We start from the raw sequence: 21,045 nt of genomic DNA, 5'->3' as shown, positions 1-21,045 counted from the left end.
CATGCCAACTAACCGGCCACGCAGTCGGGGCACCAGGACTGGCCACTGGCATCCTTACTGCCACTGAAGTACACAAAGACGCGCGTCTTCTTGGCATCGTGCTTGGCAAGCTCCTCCGACAGCGCCGACGGCGACGCAACTTGAATCCACTGTATCCCCACATGCCCCCACATGCGTGTCATAAGTCTTCACAGCCCCACGTCATGCCATCAATGGGGGCACACAACAGCAGCCTACTGATGCACGGCGCCTTTCCCTCACCTCGACAGTCATCTTGACGTTTGTGATGAAAGTCAAAAAAGGAAAAAAAAGGAAAGAGTTTGATGTGAAAGTCAGATTTTAATGAGAGACGTCAACTTTGAACGAACGACATCATGATGTATCTAGGGCTCTGGTGAGCGGGGGTGGTCCTTGTTCGATGGCTTTTGTGCGGTCGTTGGGTGCTTGTTCGTCCTCCTCGTTTTCGCTGCCCGCGTCACAGTCATCGTGCACGCTCGTACTGTCCAGCACACCGGTCAGTTGCATCAAAATACGCTTTACTTCTGTGAAGGAAGGTCGTTGCGCCGCGTCCAGGTTTAAGCATTGCCGCCCCAGTTTGACAAGTTGACGTAATAAACGTGTCTGCATCCGAGCGGTGTTCAAGTAGGAAAAGTAGTTGTAACCCTGGCGCACATACGGGAGGGTCCGCTTGATTTTGGTGGCGGGAAACCCGGCAACCTGCGGTCCCTCTGCCAGCTCCAGCAAGCTGGTCTCTGTATGCGTGACAAGCCCGTACAGAACGACTCCATAGGCATACACATCGTCTGCCGGCTCGCAAGGCGCAAACGGAAAGCCTTCCATGCGCGCTGGGCTCAGGTACTCGGCTGTGCCCTGACAATTGGCTTCGTCCTGTTGCCCGTCCTCCCCGACCCGCAAGCGCTGGGTCAGGCTCCCAAAGTCAGCCACCTTGGCCACGAGGCGCCCCGGCGGCAACTCTTTGACCAGAACGTTGCCCTGCTTGATGTCTTGATGCACATGCTGTTGGCCATGAATATACTCAAGGCCCGTTGCCACTTGGAGAGCAATGTTGATTCGCTGTGTATCCGAAACGTCTTGAAAGGGGTGCTGCTCAAGCCACGCCGTCAGATCCCCGTCCATCTTTTCCAGCACCAGGTAGTAAAACCAACGCTGCACTGCACTGTCGCGAAAAGCCCCATCCTGCAGCACGCCCCATGCATAGCAGTTCACGAGGTTCTCGTGACTCGACACGAGCAGAAAGTCCAGCTCCGTATCAAAGGCTTGCTGCTGTTCGTTGTCCATGGCCGAGCTGCCTTGGAAGCGGACCTCGGCTCCCTTGACAGCCACCTCGTGTTCTTCAAACGTCTTGAAAACGACAGCACCAAAACCACCCCGCAATGAAGAACCGTCAAAGTCCCGAACGCGGAGCTTGGGCGTAAAAGCAGTGCGCGACACGCGTCGCTTGTCGATCAAGGCTTTAATCTTGGCCCAGTGGCGCTGGCTACGCTCCTCGCCGAGCGCAAGGCGAATCTGATCGTATTCACGCACGTACCGCACGTAGCGTCGGGCAAAGACCGCCAGCTGCAGCACGAAGAGCACGCCAAACACAAACGAGGCAGCCAATCCGGCCTGCGTGTCCCCGATGGGCGAGATGGCATAGCAGTTGCTTCCAAGCTGGCGGTGCTCAGAGGCACACTCGCACTCGTAGCGATAGACGGTGGCCAGCGGGTATGTATTGTCCACCTCGTTCCAAATGACCTGATTTTCCACCAACATGTTACAGGATACGGGCAGATCTGCCAAGGCCAAGAAGGTTGGATTGACAAAAACCTGAACCGGTTGGTAGCTGGGCCCATCCAGATGTGGCGAGGCGTACATGGTTGTCGTGATAAAGGGCTGTGAGATGGTCTCGCGGAGGACCTCCAGATTCGACAAAAACGCATTATCCGAGAGATCAATGTAGTCGGTGCCTCGGAAGCAGTCCTGAAGCAAGCGTCGGGCATGTACGGTGTAGCTGGAAGAGTTTCGCAAGCCCCGGGCAATCAAACGATACTGGCCCATCCAGTTGCAGAGTAGCGGGTCATAGGGCAGGCCCGAGAGGGAGATGTTGAGCGTGCGCACCTGCACGGCAGGGTCGATGCGTTCGAGCAAGGGTGTGGCGGAGACGTCGAGGAGGTCAATGGCCTGCGCCGAGTTGAGCAGTAGGCTCAAACGGCGTAGCTGCAGGTTGTTATGCAGCCGCAGTTTAGCCACGGGACTGAGCGAAACGTTCAGGGAGATGCTCTCACACAGCGTCCCCGTAATGGCAAAGTCTAGGAGACGAGTGCTAACAAAGTGATGGTCCCAGTCCACGTTCTCACGACAGGCCGTGGCGCGTCCGCCCATAGCCAAGTAGGTTAGGTTCACTAGCTCGGTGATCTGACTGAAAGTGACGCTGTTCAGACGCATGCCTGTCAGATCAAGGTTTTGCAAGCTCATGCTGGCGGCCAGGTCAAGGTGTATGGTCTGACCCTCAAGGTCTGCAATCAGAGAGTTGCCCAGGTCCAAATCCAGCAGTTGCGCGTAGCCACGAAAAGCGCCGTCCGGCAGCGAAGCCAAGCGATTCTCCGCAGCGTAGAGCGATTGAAGGGAGGTGGTGTTGAACAAGAGGGAGTGGGGCAAGGCAGTCACGCCCGACCCCCGAATGTAGAGCGCCTGCAGGCGATCCGATCGAACCAAATTCTCCGGTAGCGCATCAAGCTGGCAGTCGGCCAATCCAAGCTGCTCGAGGCGCGTCTGTGCTGCCAGGGTGTCTGGGTGGAGTGTGCGCAGGCGATTGGTGGAGAGAAATAGAATGCGCAGCTGTGACAAGGGGGCGAGAAGGGCAGGGTCCAAGTCGCTGAGTTGGTTCTGCCAAGCATAGAGGACGGTGAGGGCTGTAAGATCTTGAAAGACGTGCACATCGATGGCGGCTATCCGGTTTGACTGGAGCTCGAGCATGGTCAGGCTGGAGAGGTCGCTCAGAAGACCGGCGGGCAGCGCTGTGATGGCGTTGCTTGAGATATCGAGGTGTTCAAGGACGGTCAGTCGTTGAAAGGTGCCCGGCTCCAAATACCGAATGCGGTTGTAATCAAGGGCCAGCAACGTCAGCTCAGCCTGAGCGGGCCATGTGTCACTGCTGAGGGTAGATATGTTATTATTACTCAGGATGAGCTCGGTGAGCCTCGTTAGCGTGGCCACAAACGGCGGTACGCTTGACAGCAAATTGCCACGCAGGTCGAGGCCCTGCAGCTCTGGTAGGTGGACCGTGTCACCGAGATCCGCATTGAGCTGGTTGTAGCCAAGATCAAGAGTCTGCAGGTGGGGCAGGTTCAGGTTGTCCAGGTCGGTTATCTGATTGTGAGCGGCCAAAAGCACAGTCAGGTTGACCAAGTCGTTGAGACTAGGCGGGAGCTGCAAAATGGAATTGCTGCTCATGTTTAGCACGCTCAGGCCGGGAGCATAGTTGAGGAGGGTGGGGACATGGGTCAGGCCGCAATTCACAAGCTCTAGAGTGGTCAGGTCGCTTTGGACCGGCAAGCCCGTAAAGTCGGGGTCATCTGTTGCGTTGTAAAGGGCCAGGTGATGAAGAAGACTGCTATTCAGCGCGGGTAGGATGGTCTGAGCCAATGGGGTGGTCTGAACGCCCAGGGTCAAGGAGCTGAGGCCCTGCCAGGCAAGGCCGGCAAAGAGGGCAGGGCAGCGCGTGTTGGGGACGGGGGAAAAGAGAAACCAGTGATCGAGCGGCAAGGCCGGTAAGATCTCAAGCGTGTTGACGTTGGCCGCCAGGAATGCTCCGTCAAAGTACTTGCCCACGTTGGAGCAGTCGACGAGGTAGAGACGGAGGGTCAGGTCGACCGAAGCGTTGATGTTGCAGCTTTGTAGGCCCTCCAGGTTGGTATAGGTGTTGTCGTAGCACTCGACTGTGACGCTAGATCCATTGGCCGTGCGCCTTACTGTGCAACCCGTTGCTTGTTCACAGTCTAGCAGTACGTGCGCGCGATTGGCGCGGTGGGCATCGGTGTGAGGTGCGACGATTTGGGAACAGCTGCGCGCCAGTGAGATGGCCGATGGTAGCGTGCGCGCAACAGACCTTCATCGCCATGCAGTTGGGCTCGTCGAGTGCGCTGAGCATGGCTCTGCACCACTGATTGCCAGGGCGCGGTGGGGTCGGCATGGGCGGCATTGGCAATGGCCTTGCGGTCAAAGTGCGCATGCTCTCGGCACTTTGCAGCGTACATGGGCGCGTCAACGCCGTGCAATCGCACCTGGGCGCAAAAGGCATTGGTGGGATCGCCCGAGTGTGCAGCCTCGATACAAGCCGCCCGCATCACCACAAGCAGCACAGCCACGCTTGCGCGCGGCCACGACCACACGCCCATCCTCTCTCCTCCCTTGCCGAGGCGCTGCTGAGCTGAACCTGATGCACGTGAGCATGGGTGATGATGGCTTTCTCCACCTCTCTCCCCCGTTTCAAGCCTCATCCGTGTGACACAAGCAGAGTTTGTGAGTTTGAGAGAGCTTGAGAGTTTGAGAGTTTGAGAGTTCGAGAGAGAGAGAGAGAGTTTGAGAGTTTGAGAGTTAGAGAGTTTGAGAGTTTGAGAGAGAGTTTAGAAATTGAATTGGTTTGGGAGAAATTGAAAAGTTGTGAGGTTGAGAGCAGTTGGTGGTGTGTGCGCGACCGACCGACCGAGCGCGGGCGGCAACGCTTATCATGGCTACTGTGGAGCTGCCGAGGCTGGATACGTTGCCAGAGGAAGTGCTGTCTCGAATCTTGTCCTTTCTGCCTGATGCGCGGGATTTGGCCTGCATGCGATGTGTGTCGCGTCTCTTCCGTGACCTGATCGACGACCCCAGCGAGCGGTTGTGGTCCTTTCTCGAGCGCCAGACTGTCCGGCGATTGAAGGACTTTTACACTCTGGGGGACCAGCGCATCCTGGCCAATGTCAACTCTCCTCGCGGCCGATCCCAGTACGTCTCCACTTGTCTTTTCCACTCCACTTGCGCTTTGACACCGCCTAAAAGCCAGTGATACTGCCTTGTTTGTGTGTCAGGTTCTTGGCCCGGCGCGGTGACCTGTGGAAAGAGGGGCAACCAAACATCTCCGTCGTTCGGTGCGTTTATGGGCGTTGGAAACTTCAAGCCAGATTTTGAGTCAAGTTGACCGCTGCCCATCTTTCGACAATCACTAGGCCCAAGACGGCGACAGCCGATCCCCTGCGAGCCAGCGTCTTTCGAGCATCGCCAGTGCCTCCTACATCCTCATGGACCTGTGCCAACTGCGGTGCCTTTCACGAAGAAAAGGCCTTGACTTGTCACAGCTGCACTACTCGAGCTCCACCGCTGGTGCACAAGGTATTCTGGACTTGACTCGGCAGCTGGTGCACGCCCTCCTTTTCTATTTTTTTTTTTTCCTTTTTTTTTTTTTTTCCTTTCTTTTTCTTCATCTGATAATAGCATGCCATGCTTACCTGTGCTACTGAATCGGCTTCCTGGCAGACCAGTGGGACCGTGGTCGCAACCTTGGTGTCATCTTTGATCAATTCCTATGTGCAAGTCCTCGACCTTGACACCATGGAGCTCGGTCCACGTCTGCTAGCACCACCCGACGCTGATCCCTTTCGCTTGAGCATCAGCTATCCCTTTGTTGCAATTGGGGACACCAACGGTTCAGTCAGCCTCTATGATATTCAGACAGGTTGGCCACACCACTGCCGTCGGTGGTGGCATTGTCCCGTGCTTCGTGCGCTGCTTCATGCTTGTTAGATGTGCTGACCTAGGCGTGCAAGTGTTGCAGGTAGGTTGCTGGATGTGGCGCTTGATGGAGACCACCAGCTTGTGTGGATGGTGTACTTCCATCCCAACAATGACCGGTTGTTCGTTCTTCATGGCGACCGCCTGATTGACGTCTACACGCTGAAGCCCACTGGCGAGGTACGGCGAGCCCAGCCCGCGCCGTGTAGGAACCAGCTTCACCCCGCTGCTCGAGTGGGCATCGGCTTTGTTTTATTGTCTTTTGGCTTTCGTTTTTCCGAGCACTTGACCGCTTTCCATTGGCTTTTGAAACAGGTGTCTTGGCAAATGAACTTTGCCATGACGGAAGATACACACCAATCTGACATACCCCAGGTGTTTTATATGAACGTCTCGGACGAATTGTTTGGGGTGGCACTGGAGTCAGGTCAAGCCTGCCTGCTCAACGTGAGATCGCTCTCCCACACAGAATTCCGCCCATACGTCGACTGTATGTTTTTGCTCATGCCGTGATCTGTCTTGGTTTTTGCCGGGAATGCCGCGGCCCCACAGCTGAGTGAGCGGAGTCGGCGTGTCTACTGGACTGCCCATGAAGACACCTGCAGCCGGATCAACGTGGCACGAGAGCGTGCCGTTACCGTGGGCTTTGACGGCCGAGTTCGGCTGTGGTCGGCTTCACCCACACTTGCACCGCCAGCTCTCTTGGCCGAGTTTGTGCGACCCGGCTTTGGGCTATGTGGTGCGTCACAACCAAGCGTATGGGGTTGGTCAGGCAGTACAATGGGGAGGGTGTCAAAAGCATGTCTGATTTGATACGGGCGCTTTGTAGGCTTGTGGCGCTTCTGCGACCTGGTTATCACCGTTGAAGTGGGGGATCAGGGCAGTGGCCGCCTCATCATGTTGCAGCTACCCACATTGGAAGTGGTGCGCTTTTTCGATGTGCAACGTGAGCAACATGTAAGTACATCTTGCCTTACACCTGCCGCAGCGATTGCCGGCCTGATTTCCTCTCATCGCCCAACTCCATGGCACCCGTGTTTGGCGCCTGTATAGGGCGCCAACAACAGTTCACTCTATTTTGATGGCAAGCAAATTGTTTTCGTTGATGACTTTGCGCACCTCCATAACTTTGCCATCTTTGGCTGCATGCACGTCATTCGTCCAGCCGCGCTGGCCCAGTAAAAACCTTCAAAGCGACGTTGTCTTCCACCCTGCCTTGCCATGTTGCTTACAATGTCAATTCACACGCCCAACGTGCTTTCACGAGCTCTCACATGTGCCCCAACCATGCATGAACCATGCATGGCCTTGACACAGGCGCTATCTTGACCAGCGAGGACACATGCATTCGGTCTAAAGACGACACCAGTTGGCACCTGACTCTTCCCCACTACCCCCTCCCCCGGCACCTGACTCTTCACCGCAACCTCCTCCTCAGGCACCTGACTCTTCACACCGTCCTTTTCACAACATACGCCCACCACCCCAAAGCTGCTGATGTCCCCTCTGGTACTACTGTACTTTGAGATCTATCCGATTTTTATGCTGACATGTTATTCAAACCATCTCTGATCTTTCATCGCTGTCCAAAATCTCTTTTGAAGCATCCTCTCTCCCCCTCTCTCTAAAATCTCCCTCTCTCTAAATATCTCTCTCAATCATCTCTCTCTCTCTCAATCATCTCTCTCTTTCTAAATCATCTCTCTCTAAATCTCTCTCTCTCTCTCTCTAACATCTCATTTTTCTTCTCAGGTTTGTCAGTTTGGACGCGTGATCCTCTTTCTGCTTTTTTTTTTTTTTTTTTTTTTAAGATGTTTGTTCCATTCTGGTGGGGTATCCTGTAGGCCCGAACGCGGAACAGGATGGCATCCAAGGAGGCAGAGATCGGCGCGAGCCTTGATCCCTTGGCCCCGCAATCAGACTTGCAAGCGCCGCTGGAATGGGATGGTGACTTTGACTTTGTCGTCCTGGCAGATCCCCAACTGGGCTTGCTCCATCGCAATGAGAGCTGGACCGAGGAGCTTGACATGTTGAAACAGAGCGTTGATTACATCAACAAGCTAAAACCCCGCTTCGTGATCGTGCTTGGAGACCTCGTGCATTGCCCGCCCAGCCCATGCGGAGATTCCGAGAAGCACGCCCGACAGGTCAAGGACCTCAAGGATGCCTTGGCCGCGGTTGATGCTGCCATTCCCGTCGCTTATGTGAGCGGCAATCATGATATTGGTGACACGGTCACCTCCGACACGCTGCGCATCTACCGTGATGATTTTGGTCCCGATTACTATCGCTTCACAGTCGCCGGCCTTGCAGGCATCGTGGTGAACACTCAGCTCTGGAAAGACCCTGGCGAGGTGCAAGATGAAGCTTCCGCACAAAATGATTGGTTTCACCGTGTGCTGCAGCAGTCCTCCGAGGCCACTCATCGCATGATCTTTGGGCATATCCCGCCTTTTATCTTCACCCCCGATGAAGACACGGGCTATTTCAATCTGGCCCGTAGCGTCCGCGAACCTCTATTGAGCGCAGCTAAGAACGCCGGCGTCTCCGCTTGGTTTGCCGGTCACTATCATCGCGAAGCTGGTGGGCGTGACGAGCAACTGGAGGTCATCACTTCCTCCGCCAGCGGGGCCGCTCTCGAAGACACGGGCAAAAACCCATTGGGCATCGAGTCCTGCGGTCAAGCCCACGTCGGCACGGCCTTTTCGGGTCTCCGCGTAGTCCACGTCACCAAGACTGGTTATTCCCATGCCTTTCACCTTTTGAAGGATCTCAACTGAATTACCATGCCCAACTCTCCTCTTGGGATTCCCTGGTTGAGAAAGCCTCCTTGCGCTTGCTTGACACCCAGTCCTTGCAGCAGAAAATTGTTTTTTGTTCTCAATGTGTGTTTCTCTCTTGTGCCGAGCCCGACAAAGCGACATTTTATTCACCAGCGCCTGGCATTTGCCATCGACGCCGAGTGCCCCGCTGTGGCTGCATGCTGGCCACGCGGGTACCCCTGCGATATTGATGATTCATTTTTGCAAATCAACTCATGTCACTCCTCGCGCCGAGAATACAACCGTTGAGGCGGAACGGGAAGGGTTTGCAAAGGAACCTTGGATTGCGCAGACAACATTAAAAATGAAAGATGGAAAGAAGCCCCTTGCAACAAGGTGCGTGCAATACGTGCACAGAAACTCAAAACTCAATCAGCGCGGCACTGCAGGGTGGCACGTGGATGTGAAAGCCTTCCTCGCCGAGGTGCACCGTCTTAACATCCCGTGTGCCCTGAGGCGAGCCATCCTTGCTCCCATCAAAAGTTTGGCCAGCCCAGCTAAGTCCGTACCTAGGCAATTCAGACATAAACGCAGTAAGTCAAGTCCAGCAGGTCGCGGGAGCGGAAGCGGGCTGGAGCCATTTACAACAAAGACAAACATACTCTGCGAGGATGTTATTGTTGGGGCTGATCAGCCGTTTCAGCTGTGCCGTCGTAACTTGCGAGCCCTGCTCAAACCCAGACCAGTGGCACACACACCGCAATGAGGACAAAACCGCCTCACTTCATAGCTCGTGCAAAATCTGGGCCTACATCGGTTCATCAGGTGCAGCATCAAGCTCTGCAATGCACGCCTCACCGTGGGGGGAAGGATGACGATGCTGGCATTTGCGGTCAGATTGTAGTTTTTGTGAATGACGAGAACGCGCATTGCTCCAGTATCATCCTAGGCCGGCAGATAGCAATCAATCCAGCGCTACGTGCTAGAAGCCACCGGTCTAATGGAGCAGGCGTGCACTGGTATCGGGTGCCAGAAGCAGGCATTCCACCCACTTTGAAAGGCCAGATTTTGATACCCGACACGTTGTTTTGGATGGTGACGTTGATGAGCTTGGCGTTGTTACGAGTCGCCTCGGTGAAGGCTAGCATGCCGTAGTATAACGGGCGCACATCCGGCACCTGATTGAAATCGTGAGAACAAGCAGAGCTGTGGGGGCACGCAGGCAGTTTGTGACAAGGCAAAACCACCAGGTCGGTAAGAAAACTCACTTGGTCAAAAGCACTTTTATACCCGATAGCTGTGTAGGCGCCTTTGGCGGTCAAGTGCAGAAGGTAGAAGGTGGCAAGCATCAAACACCAAATGTTGAGTGTCAGTTCAAGGCAATTGCAGAGTTAGCCTCAGGGCTGGGGAGCTGTAGGATGTCTGCAAGGTACAAAACTCAAACCTTCGCCACCGCCATGAAAGTTGACCATGGAGACATTCACGGCAGCAAAACTGGCCATAAAGTCCAGCGACCATAGTGCTGATGCCTGTTGTCCCGCACAGGCAGGTGGGGTCGATTAGGAGAAAAAAAAAAAAAAGGCTGACACTTTGTGCGGCCAAGAGACGGGCCTAGCACGGACCATAACATTGGAGACGTTGGGATAGCCGCCGCATGATACACTGTTGCCCTCGCCCACGCGCACGGGGAGGTGGTATTGTGAGGCCGCCTAATTGGAAACCAAGCATCATGGTCGTACGCGGGAGGTCAAGGTCTGTGATGAGGAGAGTTGACATCCAAGGACTCTTGCTCGCAGCATTCTTCATATGCATGGCCGTACCTGCACCATCGGAGCCAGAATATCGGCTTGTCCTTGCGAGCTGTTTTCCGACATGAGGCCCGCCAAGGTCGGTGCCTAATTGCACGGGTCCCAAATGAGTGAGCGTCCCCGCCTCTTTTGTTGAGGTTCAACCGGGACACGGGATGATGGACCGGTAGATTCGCACATTGTCATGGCAGTGAGATTCAGGGTACCGGTGATAGCTGAAGGACGTCATGTTGGCATGAAACTCGTCGATGTAGGCACCGACGTGGTCCTTGAAATCGCTTTTACAGCAAAAGGTGCCGCCTTGGACACGTCCTATCCAGTGCCCCAGCATGATCAGAAATCCCAAGATCTCGCAGGCCCAGGCTGCCATAAAGCCAAATCCAGTGCCTACCCAAGGGCAATCCACCCTGTGCTTGCAATGCTTCCTCATAAACCTTGAACTCTGAGCGATAATCCTCATAGCTATAGTTCTGCGGCAAGATACCAGAGAGACGTGATGATTTTACGATTTGCGAGTTGGTTGTGATTGATGCCAAATGCGAGTTGGTTGTCCCTGATGCCCAACCACCAACCTGGGGCCGGTAATAATTGCTTGCAAAGAGGTCATTCTCATTGCCAATCTCGACGCTTTCAATCAGATCCCAGCCGATGTATTTGCCCATGGCTTGGACATGGGCCACAGCCCATGCGGGGGAGTTGGCCTGCAGCATGGACGTGCCCAGGACGAATCTATGGTGGGCACCAAGATGAACGCAAGTCGATGAAGCGGCATAGACTTTGGATGTGGCTGCAGCCAGCCGAAGAAAGAAGATGGGTATTTCGCGCATACTTGGTCTGGGCGCTGGCTTCAGCAAAGCTCTTGTAGGATTGCAATTGGGTGGCATTGATGTTGAAGCTCACATTGGCAGGCAAGGGCTTGTTGTCTGGGTTCCACCATGACTCTGGGTTGTTGAATGTATGCCAAAGAAGAGGGGCAGAGAGGTGTCCAGAATTCCCAATGTGAATATCGGGTCAGCTTGCCAGGGCGGACAGATCCATCTCGCCGTTTGCGTTCATACCTTCTGCGCTATTGCCACCAACGCGAATGGTGGGACCGTTGCTCTGACTTTGCTGCTGCAAATTCTTCAAGAGCTGGACAAAGCTGGGTTTTGGTGGATTAGGGAGCTGGCCGATCATCGTGATCAGGCCCGAAATCTACGCAAAACAGAGCCGTGCACATGAGGCTGAAAAAGCTACTGCCTGGTTGCTGGATAGCAGAGTCAAGGTGGCATGGGGTGGTGGGATGAAAGACGTGAAAAATCGCATGCCCCGTGGCTCATCCGGCTCCGATGCGCCCCCTCCTATCACACACGCACGCACGCACGCATGCACGCACGCACGCACGCACACACATCGATACGCCCATTCACACACCTCAAAGGAGAACGAGGCAAAGTTTGGCGGGATGGACTGCGTGTAGACATCCCCATTCATATCCACGACAATGTCTTGTCCATCCAGCGCATCATTGGCCGCGGCCGTTGTCTGTGAAGCCACACTGGTGCCAGACACAACCCCAAGCAGCACCACCGCCACCAACACCCCGATCAGTCTCATTGCCAGTGGCAGCCGACCAGTCCCGGCAGTCCCAGCAGTCCCAGGCATCGTCGCGCGTTTGATCGTGCCGTCACGATCGCAAAAACGACATCAACAACAAATATCTGACATTCGAATGAGACACAGAGACATAGAGACAGAGAGAGCAGAGACAGAGAGAGACAGAGAGAGAGAAACAGAGAGAGAGAGAGAGTTGGTTGGGAGAGAGAGAGACAGAGAGACAGAGAGAGACAGAGAGACGGTGACAGAAGCAGAGGCAGAAGCAGAGACAGAAACCAAGACCGTGGCAGCGGCAGAGGCAGTCGCATCTCGGGTTAATGTTGTTAAATTAACGGTTAATGCAGATATTCTTCAGAACATTAGTCTATACCACGTTAAGCGTTTTTAAGATAATGTTCAATGTTTTAGAGTTTAGCTTATTTGCTTTGGGCTCTTCGCTGCTTTTGGCTCAGCCTCGAGGAGCCTGTGCCTTGGTGGTCGCATGCATGCCGGTGTCCTTGCCGTGTCATCTGCTGCTGTTGGGATAGGCGTGTGGTGTGGCTGGCTGGGGCATCAGGGTCGTCGCACTCTTCCGATTCAAACTTTCGTGATTTGTGATCAGCCAAGACAGAGCATCGCAGTAGAGGAGCTTACGTGTCAGCGCGAGGAATGGTGTACACCCAAGAGCACTAGCGATTGAGGAGAGGGGGAGGAGGGCAAGCAGAGGAAGGAAAGGTAAGAGCGTGGCTTTATGCATTGGACGGCGGCGGCGATCTCGCTAGCAGCACCTCCGACGCCTACAGCATGGCGGCTCCACTTCCCCAGCCCCAGGCCCTGCGATTTGAGGACATCACCCTGGACACTTGCATCGGCGGTTTGTCCATTACTTCTCATGCCCCCCGTCCGCTGCCCCTGTTGCTCAGTCGGTATCTCATGATAAGTTGCTTGCTTGCTGCACGCCGTACGCTGCTACAGCTGGTGGCTTTGGTCGTGTCTATCGGGGTCATCTGAGGCTCAACGAAACGGACCTTGTCGTTGCCATCAAGGAGCTCACCGTGCCCCGCGTCGCCGACTTTGAGTCCAAGGTTCTAACCCACCGTCCTACGATTCTGTCCCTCGCACCCCTGTGTCTGATGGTTGGCAGCTCAGAACGATGATCCATGCCAACCCCCTGCTCCCTCCCCCGCCCCTCTGGCGTAGATGCGTGATTTTCGCCAAGAGGCCGAACTCCTCTACGGCTGCAGCCATCGCAACATTGCCTCTCTGTATGGGCAAGCCATCCGGTAAAGCGTCTCTGCCCTCCCCACTGCACGCACCCCATTACCTGCACTCAGTACGAAGCGTGAGCAGCTGCTTGACTACCACCAAAAGCCGTTCCTTAATACTGCTCTTGATGCTGATTCCACACCCGCCAGAGCCCCGAATTACTACCTCGTTTTGGAATACTGTGCTGGTCAGAGCCCATGTCACTTGCATTGACCACGCGCATCTTTGCGCCACCTCTTGCCACTTGATCTCTTGTTGTGCTCGCAGTGCTCACTCTTTTCCTCCATCCCTGGCTCCCAGGTGGATCACTTGGGGCGGTCCTGCGCACCCATACGCTGGAACCCGAAGTTATCATCGACTGGGCGAGTCAAATTGCTCAGGGCATGCGCTACCTGCATGATGAATGCCGACAGTGCATCGTGCATCGAGACCTAAAGTCAGAAAACATTCTCCTCTCGAAGGTGCGACGAGTGGGTTTTTGGAGACTAGAAATATCGCGATAGCAGGCTAAACGCAGAGCGGTTCACCTCTCACCTCAGAAGATGTGCACTTAATGGGGCTACCCAGGTATTGGATAACGGGCAGCCCGATCTGAGCCGCAACGTCGTAAAACTGTGCGACTTTGGCACGGCCCGTGCCTTTGCAGAGACGGTCGAGATGACGCAAGCTGGTACTTTTGCCTATATGGCGCCCGAAGTCATCAAAACGTCGCGCTTCGGCAAGGAATCTGATTGTTGGTCTTGGGGCGTTGTCCTCTGGGAGCTGATGCACTCGGAGGTGAGTAGCACCCATACATTTTCCTTGGCAACTTGGCGATTCACGGAGTGCAAGCGCCATACCCTTGCTCTCCTCACGATTGGAACAATACCCAACTTCACAACTGCCTTAGCGCCCATACGCCGGGATCCATGGCTTTACGGTCGCGTACTCCGTCTGTGTCAATGGCTGCACCCTCCCCATCGCGGACTCCTGCCCGCCGGATGTCGCACATCTCATGCGCGCGTGTTGGGAAATGGACCCCCGGGCGCGCCCAAGTTTTCGGACCTTGGTTCATCAGCTGGACGAACTACGCACAAGCCAGTTTGCTCGCAACGAGCACGATGCATTCTTTGATCTTCAGCAGGCCTGGCGCGACGAGTGTCATGAGAAGTTCAAACAGCTACACCGCACAGAGGAGGAAATTGCTCAGCAACACCACGCCCTGCGTCACCTTCAAGCCGAACAGCGCATCCAACAGGAGGTAAACGTTGCAACCTTGCACACCCGTGTGCCTTTGCTTCGAGTTACCACCCCCCATGTGTGTTGGGGCACGGGTTGTCGGGTCTGCCTGATTGAGGTTTGGACACCCGATCGGGGTCATTGCACGTAACAGGCGCTCAACAAACGTGAGGCCGTCCTGAGCAAGCGCGAGTGTGCCCTGCTTGAGCGCGAAATGGCCATCATTAGTGCTGAGTCACATAACGACGCTGCTGCAGGTGAGCGCGCGTTTTTAAAGCTGGGCCCTCGATCCTTGACTGGATGCTAGCCTCCCTCGATATTGTGCTGACCAAAACGCTTGCAGGCAACGTTCGGCGACGGCAAAAGCAGGGCCGGCGAAACAAGCGCATCGTTGGCCTATCCAAGGACGAAATCTCAAGACCCAGCGTAAGTGCTTGTATGCTGCTGCATGTGCACTAGGGGCCTACATGCTACATGTCAATGCCAATCGTGTCTCACCAACCAGCCTGTTTTCTAGGAGTTTCAACATGTGCAACACCTTGGTTTCGAAGACTCCCCAGTCGACAAAGCCCGCCCCATCGTGCCAGAAGGTGTGAACAAGTTCCTGAGGCATATTCATGACTTGCCCCGGCAAGACTTATCGTGATTGCTCATGGTGCCTGCCTCAATGAAACAGAAACTGATGACGCCAATGCGTCGGCGAGCTCGCGCACATCAATGGTCGAGACTTCACCCACCGAGCTGCGGGGTGGTTTTCGTTGGTCCTGGCTCAACCGGCGGTCTCACACTGAGGATGACATGCTCATTTCAGCGCCCTTCAAAAGTTCGAGCGACATGCTTGCTGCCAGTGTTGCTACCGACACACCATCTCGAACCCGCCGCAGCTGGTCGCGGCATTTCTTCTCTCGCAAGCTTGATACTGCCACTACACCGACCCACATCTCGTCGCCCTTTGGATTTGTGCATGTCCGTACAAGCAAAGACAAGCCCGGCTCGCGACACGACCACATGCCCTGGCTTCAGCTTCACATGACCCGTGATTCCGCTGAGGCTGCGCTGCAAAAACTTCCAGTGGGCTACTTTTTCATTCGACATTGCCAGTCCGTATCCTGCACTGACTGCTTGGCCACACGTATTTTGTGTTCTCTATCGAATCTGTGCTCTAAATATGATTATTATTTTGACTCGGCTTGCCCCCTCCCCCCCCCCTTTTTCACGGCCTTATTCGATGCGACGCCAACCGTACGTAGATGCCCTCGATGACAGGCCTTTAGGCTGCAACTCGCGGAGCCCTCACTCGAGCCATCTGCCAATTGTGTTGAGTCCCGTGTAGGTCATTTGCAACTCGAGGAAGCACCACGCGTTGCATTCAAAACACTATGGGCCTTGGTGCATTATTTCAGTCGGTTGCCCTTCACTCAAACCAAGGATGGAAAACAGTGCTACCTGCACATGACCACACCACGGAACTCTAGCCGCTCCAATAGCACGCAAAAATCAGTACACCGCCGGGCTTCGTGGTCCAAAGGCCAACCCAGCAACAACGAGAAAGAGGGCACTGGCAATGAAACTTCGGGAGGGGCACAGCATCGATACACCGACGCGATTACAAATGAGGGCCAGCGGCACAGGACGGACAACTCACAACTGATCTCGATGGACACGATCAGTGCAACAACGGCACAGCGTGGCCGAGTTCGTCTGCGAGAAAGCTCGAATAGTACTCGGCGACCACGCTCGCAATCCGAGTCGCAGCTCGAAGAGCTGGAGGGGACATGCGTGCTCGTTGCTGGTCCGCTGGTCACGCGAGATCTTGATGATATCGACCTTTCCCCACCAGCCACTTCTTCTCGCACAGGCTTACGGCGCAGCTCGTCGTACACCTCTTTACACTTGAGTGACCCTGCAGCTGCTGATCCTGGACAGCGCCGGCCAAGCCAAGCCAGCTGGCCAGCACCACAACCAGCCGGCTCCTGTTCCTCGCCGGCAGCCCAACCAAGCAAGCGCACTGACGATCGGGCTACACCATCCTCCGGTACACCCCCCACGGAGCCAGCAGAAGCACCGACGACATGGCGTCCGACGCCGCCGCAACGCACTGTATCTTTGAGCCGCTCACGCCTAGCCAGGGTGAATGGATCCGGCTCTGGCTCAAACCCTGCTTCAGAAGGCACCTCGATACGCCCCAACAGTCTCGACTCTGGAGAGAGTTTGGCCACGGCTGCGAGCTCTGAGCGCTCGTCCACGTCTACCGCAACTGCTTTGCGTCTCGATGCCTCCACGCCCTGGTCCCCGACTAACCCTTTTGCTAGCAGCCTCAATCGCCTCGATTCTTCCGAGGCCTGATGTAGGATCGGACCGAAACGCGTGGCCAACTGCTCTGCTATCCAGAGAGGAAGGAATTGACATGTGAAGAAAACTGATTGCAAATTAGAGTGCATGGCCCTTCCTCCGTCATGTGGGGTGTAACTTTGGCCGTTGGCCCAATACAATGTCGTGGTTCTCATGACCAGTCCCATGGCTGGTGTTGCTCTGATGACGAGCGCTGTAGACCTGCATAAACAAGTACGATACGAAGAAATTCAAAGGAGTCAATTCTTATGTGGCCAAACACCACCTCATCGTGACCATGTGTAGCAAGTCTTTAGTCTTGCTTGGCTGGCACAGGGGTATTCTGCAGCTGATCACGCAGAATGACGCCACGTGTCAGGCAGAGCTGGCTGAGATAGTAGGAACAGTGGACAATGTAATGGGCGGCTGCAAAGGGGAAGATGAACTTGTTCAGCGAGAGCACAAAGTCGGAGAGCATGAAGCAGAGAGCGCCAAAAGTCACAGTGCGCGCATCTGCCACGTTGGTGCAAAAAGCAGTGTAGAACATGATGACGATGGCGAGGCTGTAGGAAGGGATGGTGAAAATGAGATCGGCGGGGAGGACGGGCAGCAGAGTGGTGAGCGCCCCCACAAGCACGGTAAAGGCAATGAGGGCCCCGAAAGAAGAAGGGGTCATGTCCCGCGCGAAGAGCGCAATGTAAGCAAGGTGGCTGAGGCGGAAATACTGCACGCCAGCCACAAAGTGGCTCTCGTACACGAGCGCCCAGTCACCGGCCCCAGAGAACCAGATGGCCGCGATGAGCAAGGCCTTGGAGACAAAGCCAAAGGAGAAGACGCCCGATTGACGAGAGTAGCGAGCGCTCATGGCCCAGATGAGCAGGACCATCATCGGGAGGCACTTGACGAGACAGGCGAGGGTAAGATCATCGCCACCACCCGCCGTGAGGGCTGGGCCCATGATCGTGTACGGCACTGCAGACAGCAGCGTCAAACCATCCCACACCGTGGGTGACCAGTCAGAAAGCTTCATCCTGGCAGGGGTGGCAGGACAGCACCACCACTTGATCCACTGCTGCTGCACTTCACACACACACACACACACACACACACACACACACACACACACACACGCACGCACGCACGCACGTACGCACGCACACACAGAGAGACGAGAGGGATACGCTTCAAAGCTCGGCCACCGTCGACCAAGAGTGCCGTCACCCCCTCAACCCCTTCACCCACTGAGCGAGCTCAGATCTCGTGCCACAAGAAGAAAAAAGACGGATCCAGGCCCCAAGCGATAGTGTGGTAAAGGTCACGCTTTTGAGAATCAAAGTGTAATACATATCAGACTTTTGTTGCTGGGATGCTGAAGCAGGGGCTGCGGACATGGGTGCGGGCAAGACCTGGTGGTGAGGTAGCGGCAGCGAGACGGGTGGTGGTGGTGGTGGCGGTGGAACAACGGCGCGGGTGTGCGGGTAGGGGTGATGTGCGAGGAGGACGGGCTGTGAGGGTTGAGGTGGGAGATCAAGGGGTGGAGAGGCGTGCAGGACGGGCCAATATGTCGAGTGGATCGGCACAGCGGAGAAGCAAGGGGCGAACGGCGGCCACCCTCCCTTACGCCAATGTGCGCGTGCTGGATCCAGAGGGCGACTTTTTGTTCTTTGCGGCCGATAAAAAGGCGCGGTGGTATCTGGATCGAGGGCTCGCGCACCGCGAGGGTCCAGAGGAGCAGCACACAATTCGCCTCACCTTTGTTCCACGGGGACAGGGACGTCGCGGAGATACCTTTTATGAGAATCCTTTGCGCAACATCTGCGTGGCCTGTGGATGGGGCCCGACCCAGCGGACCAACGAAGCGACTGCTCCGGGGCCGCTTAAGGCAGCTTTGAGGACCAAGGTTCACACAGGGGGACCATCGGTTGCGCTACCGGCTTTGCCGCTGGTGCCTGGCACGGCTGAAGCTGATGCTGAAGCTGATGCGAGTTCTTGCGACGACGACTGGAGCAGCAGCAGCAGCAGCGAAGGCGACCCACACGGTTATCACAGTGACGAGAACGACCACGAAGCCGACCACGACAAGGATGAGGCAGCGCGTGCAATAGCCTGGATGCAAGAGCACGAGACTGCCGGGTTGGATGATGCCGGCACCGGGCTGATTCGCACTCACGTTGTACCACGGCAGTATCGGAGCCATTTTCCCCATGCCCTCAAGTCTCACAATAACCATGATGTCGTGCTCCTATGCCAGCCCTGTCATGAGCAGTTCAATCGTGCTGCTACCCAGCTGGACAAAACGCTGCTGTTACAATATGGGGTGGCTGCCGCGCGAGCCGACCCGCCGCCAGAGCTGCGTCAACTGCTTCGAGACGTCAGTGCCCTGCAACGGTATGCGGCTGCCATGCCTGAAGCCAAGGTAGCTCAACTGTGGCAGAAAGTGGAGGAGGCTATACCAGACGAGCTGCGAGGCATCACCCGGGATGATGTCCTTTTAGCTCGAGCAGCTGAGTATGCTCAGACCCAATTACGGGTGCTAAACGAGGCTCGCGAGGTACGTTTTGTCTTGTCATTTCTGTTGTCGCGCAGCCCCAGTCGCAGTCCGACCTCATCATTGCCCATACCCTGCGTCTACCACAGGCTACGACTGTTTCACCGGCCGAGCAAATTGTCCATGCCGTAGTGCACGAGCCCAATGCTGACGCCAGTCTGCAGGCGTTCTGCGAGCGCTGGCGCCGGCTCTTTGTCGACCGACTACAGCCTCGACATCTGCCGCCTGGCTGGGAAGTCACCCGCAACGACGGTGCCTGGGAGTAACTCGAGATCCCAGGTGCCGATACGGGACTAGACTCCTGCCCTGCGTCTCGGTGACTTGAAATTGAAATTTTAGGTCCTCGACAAGTGTTTATGTCCTTTTGCTTTGGCCTCTTCTCTGCTTTGCCCATCTCATGCTGTCGCGCCGTGCCCCCCAAAGGGTCACTGACTGCACAAGCATTCGAATACACACACACACACACACATGCGCGCCATAGCGCCATAGCACCATAGTACCATAGCACCATAGCACCATAGCACCATAGCACCATAGCACCATAGCACCTTGGATAGCACCATAGCACCAGCAGCATGACAGTTGCACACACACACACATCAGACCCACGCTCACACACACACATCTCTCTCTCTATGTGTGTCAGCAATTTGTTTGCAACGCGCGTCTTTTATTTCATTTTTCTTTCATCTTCCTTAACGTTGCCTCGTGAGCTGAGCTGGTGGGCCCTGAACTTGGCGGGGGCAGCGCCGTGGCTGTTCGCCTTCTTGGAGTGCGTGTGTGTGTGTGTGGGTGGGTGGCTTCACCTTGTCCAGCAGGAACAGGCTGGTGCCTTGATTCTTGTGGGTTTGACGTTCATGGTTCATTGTTGGCCAGTGGTGTGTCGCCAAGTTATTGCTCAAGGGCTGTGAGCATTGTCGGGCTGGTGTTTGCCCACTAGCACTGCGCCAATAAATCCAGGCGCGATGATGCCAACTGCGGATGCAGTGGCTGCCAAGTCTGTGCGCGAGTTTCTGACAGAGGTGCGTCTTGGAGCCTTCCGTTTGACGGCACTTTGAACGGCAGTGTGCCCACGTCATGCGCTGAACTTGACTTGCTTCTCTGCCCTGACAGAAGGTCATTGCTCAAGGCAAAGCCAACATGGACACGCTGGAGGGCTTCAAGTCGGCCTTTGTGACCATGGTCTCAGGAAGCATCTCCGATGGGTTTGATGACCTTGCCGCCTCTGTGCGCCGCTCGGGTGCTGTTGTCGGTGCGTTGTCTTCCGTCGCTGGTTGGCTTTCTTGCCAAGACTGCATCTTCTCACTGCAAGGCCCAGCTGCGTGCGCAAATATCTGATCTTCTCCCTTGCTTTTTTTTTAATTCCTTACATGTTAATAGGTCTTGGCCTGGCCACTGCTGGATTTTTCATCGGTGTTGGCCTGATCATGTCCACCGTCCTGGCTTCCTATCTGGAACACAGTCATACTTGGGGCGAGGACGATGATCGACTGCTCACGGGCTCCGCCTACCCCTCAACTCCGCGTCGCCCACGCTCAGCTGGCCGTTACTTTGATACTGACGAGCAGGAGGACATGGTTCTCACTGAGATTCAAGAAGAGGTTGAAACGGACAACTGATTCTTTCCACCACTCACCGTCCTTGCCATCGCCTTGATTTTTTCCCCTCAACTCAACCAACGCACCAAATATTTGTGCCCTTTAAAGCGCCTTTTATTTTCAATTCTTCCTCTGGCAAACAAGCGCGACTACATGTCGCTTCGGATCTG

The 21,045-nt window shown here is 55.4% G+C and overlaps 7 protein-coding genes across 7 annotated transcripts; 5 read left to right on the top strand and 2 right to left on the bottom strand.

Moving 5' to 3' along the window:
* Nucleotides 1-500: 500 nt before the first annotated feature.
* On the bottom strand, nucleotides 501-4,397 carry MONBRDRAFT_32799 (uncharacterized protein; the record flags this gene model as incomplete). The annotated part of the gene is made up of 3 exons (XM_001746547.1): nucleotides 501-3,684; nucleotides 3,793-3,998; nucleotides 4,109-4,397. Coding segments are annotated over 3 exons (3,678 nt in total), but the record flags the coding sequence as incomplete, so codon positions are not given.
* Nucleotides 4,398-4,729: 332 nt separating this feature from the next.
* On the top strand, nucleotides 4,730-8,549 carry MONBRDRAFT_37443 (uncharacterized protein; the record flags this gene model as incomplete). The annotated part of the gene is made up of 8 exons (XM_001746666.1): nucleotides 4,730-4,986; nucleotides 5,070-5,129; nucleotides 5,208-5,370; nucleotides 5,515-5,713; nucleotides 5,813-5,949; nucleotides 6,322-6,508; nucleotides 6,599-6,726; nucleotides 7,614-8,549. 8 exons carry the CDS (start codon nucleotides 4,730-4,732, stop codon nucleotides 8,547-8,549), a joined length of 2,067 nt encoding a protein of 688 aa, XP_001746718.1.
* A 766-nt stretch (nucleotides 8,550-9,315) lies between these two features.
* MONBRDRAFT_26235 (uncharacterized protein) lies at nucleotides 9,316-12,243 on the bottom strand (the record flags this gene model as incomplete). Its single annotated transcript, XM_001746546.1, has 14 exons — nucleotides 9,316-9,339; nucleotides 9,390-9,476; nucleotides 9,584-9,709; nucleotides 9,800-9,840; nucleotides 9,976-10,060; nucleotides 10,154-10,240; nucleotides 10,352-10,426; nucleotides 10,518-10,651; nucleotides 10,731-10,809; nucleotides 10,912-11,068; nucleotides 11,169-11,280; nucleotides 11,398-11,533; nucleotides 11,753-11,863; nucleotides 11,953-12,243. The coding sequence occupies 14 exons, from the start codon at nucleotides 12,241-12,243 to the stop codon at nucleotides 9,316-9,318; spliced, it is 1,545 nt and encodes a 514-aa protein (XP_001746598.1).
* Nucleotides 12,244-12,416: 173 nt separating this feature from the next.
* On the top strand, nucleotides 12,417-14,994 carry MONBRDRAFT_26234 (uncharacterized protein; the record flags this gene model as incomplete). Its single annotated transcript, XM_001746665.1, has 11 exons — nucleotides 12,417-12,586; nucleotides 12,700-12,788; nucleotides 12,890-13,050; nucleotides 13,115-13,197; nucleotides 13,249-13,367; nucleotides 13,481-13,641; nucleotides 13,748-13,957; nucleotides 14,238-14,420; nucleotides 14,553-14,655; nucleotides 14,742-14,834; nucleotides 14,858-14,994. The coding sequence occupies 11 exons, from the start codon at nucleotides 12,417-12,419 to the stop codon at nucleotides 14,992-14,994; spliced, it is 1,509 nt and encodes a 502-aa protein (XP_001746717.1).
* Nucleotides 14,995-17,027: 2,033 nt separating this feature from the next.
* On the top strand, nucleotides 17,028-17,960 carry MONBRDRAFT_37442 (uncharacterized protein; the record flags this gene model as incomplete). The annotated part of the gene is made up of 1 exon (XM_001746664.1): nucleotides 17,028-17,960. One exon carries the CDS (start codon nucleotides 17,028-17,030, stop codon nucleotides 17,739-17,741), a length of 714 nt encoding a protein of 237 aa, XP_001746716.1. The 3' UTR covers nucleotides 17,742-17,960.
* A 330-nt stretch (nucleotides 17,961-18,290) lies between these two features.
* MONBRDRAFT_37441 (uncharacterized protein) lies at nucleotides 18,291-19,621 on the top strand (the record flags this gene model as incomplete). Its single annotated transcript, XM_001746663.1, has 2 exons — nucleotides 18,291-19,280; nucleotides 19,367-19,621. The coding sequence occupies 2 exons, from the start codon at nucleotides 18,291-18,293 to the stop codon at nucleotides 19,541-19,543; spliced, it is 1,167 nt and encodes a 388-aa protein (XP_001746715.1). The 3' UTR covers nucleotides 19,544-19,621.
* Nucleotides 19,622-20,417: 796 nt separating this feature from the next.
* MONBRDRAFT_8995 (uncharacterized protein) lies at nucleotides 20,418-20,896 on the top strand (the record flags this gene model as incomplete). Its single annotated transcript, XM_001746662.1, has 2 exons — nucleotides 20,418-20,529; nucleotides 20,658-20,896. 2 exons carry the CDS (start codon nucleotides 20,418-20,420, stop codon nucleotides 20,894-20,896), a joined length of 351 nt encoding a protein of 116 aa, XP_001746714.1.
* Between the last annotated feature and the right edge of the window lie 149 nt (nucleotides 20,897-21,045).

The sequence above is a fragment of the Monosiga brevicollis genome, genomic scaffold, assembly GCF_000002865.3.
Source record: "Monosiga brevicollis MX1 MONBRscaffold_13 genomic scaffold, whole genome shotgun sequence".
In the NCBI taxonomy this organism is placed as follows: Eukaryota; class Choanoflagellata; order Craspedida; family Salpingoecidae; genus Monosiga; species Monosiga brevicollis.
The sequence above is the reverse complement of the archived record's forward strand: the minus strand, read 5'-3'. Positions and strand labels throughout refer to the sequence as shown.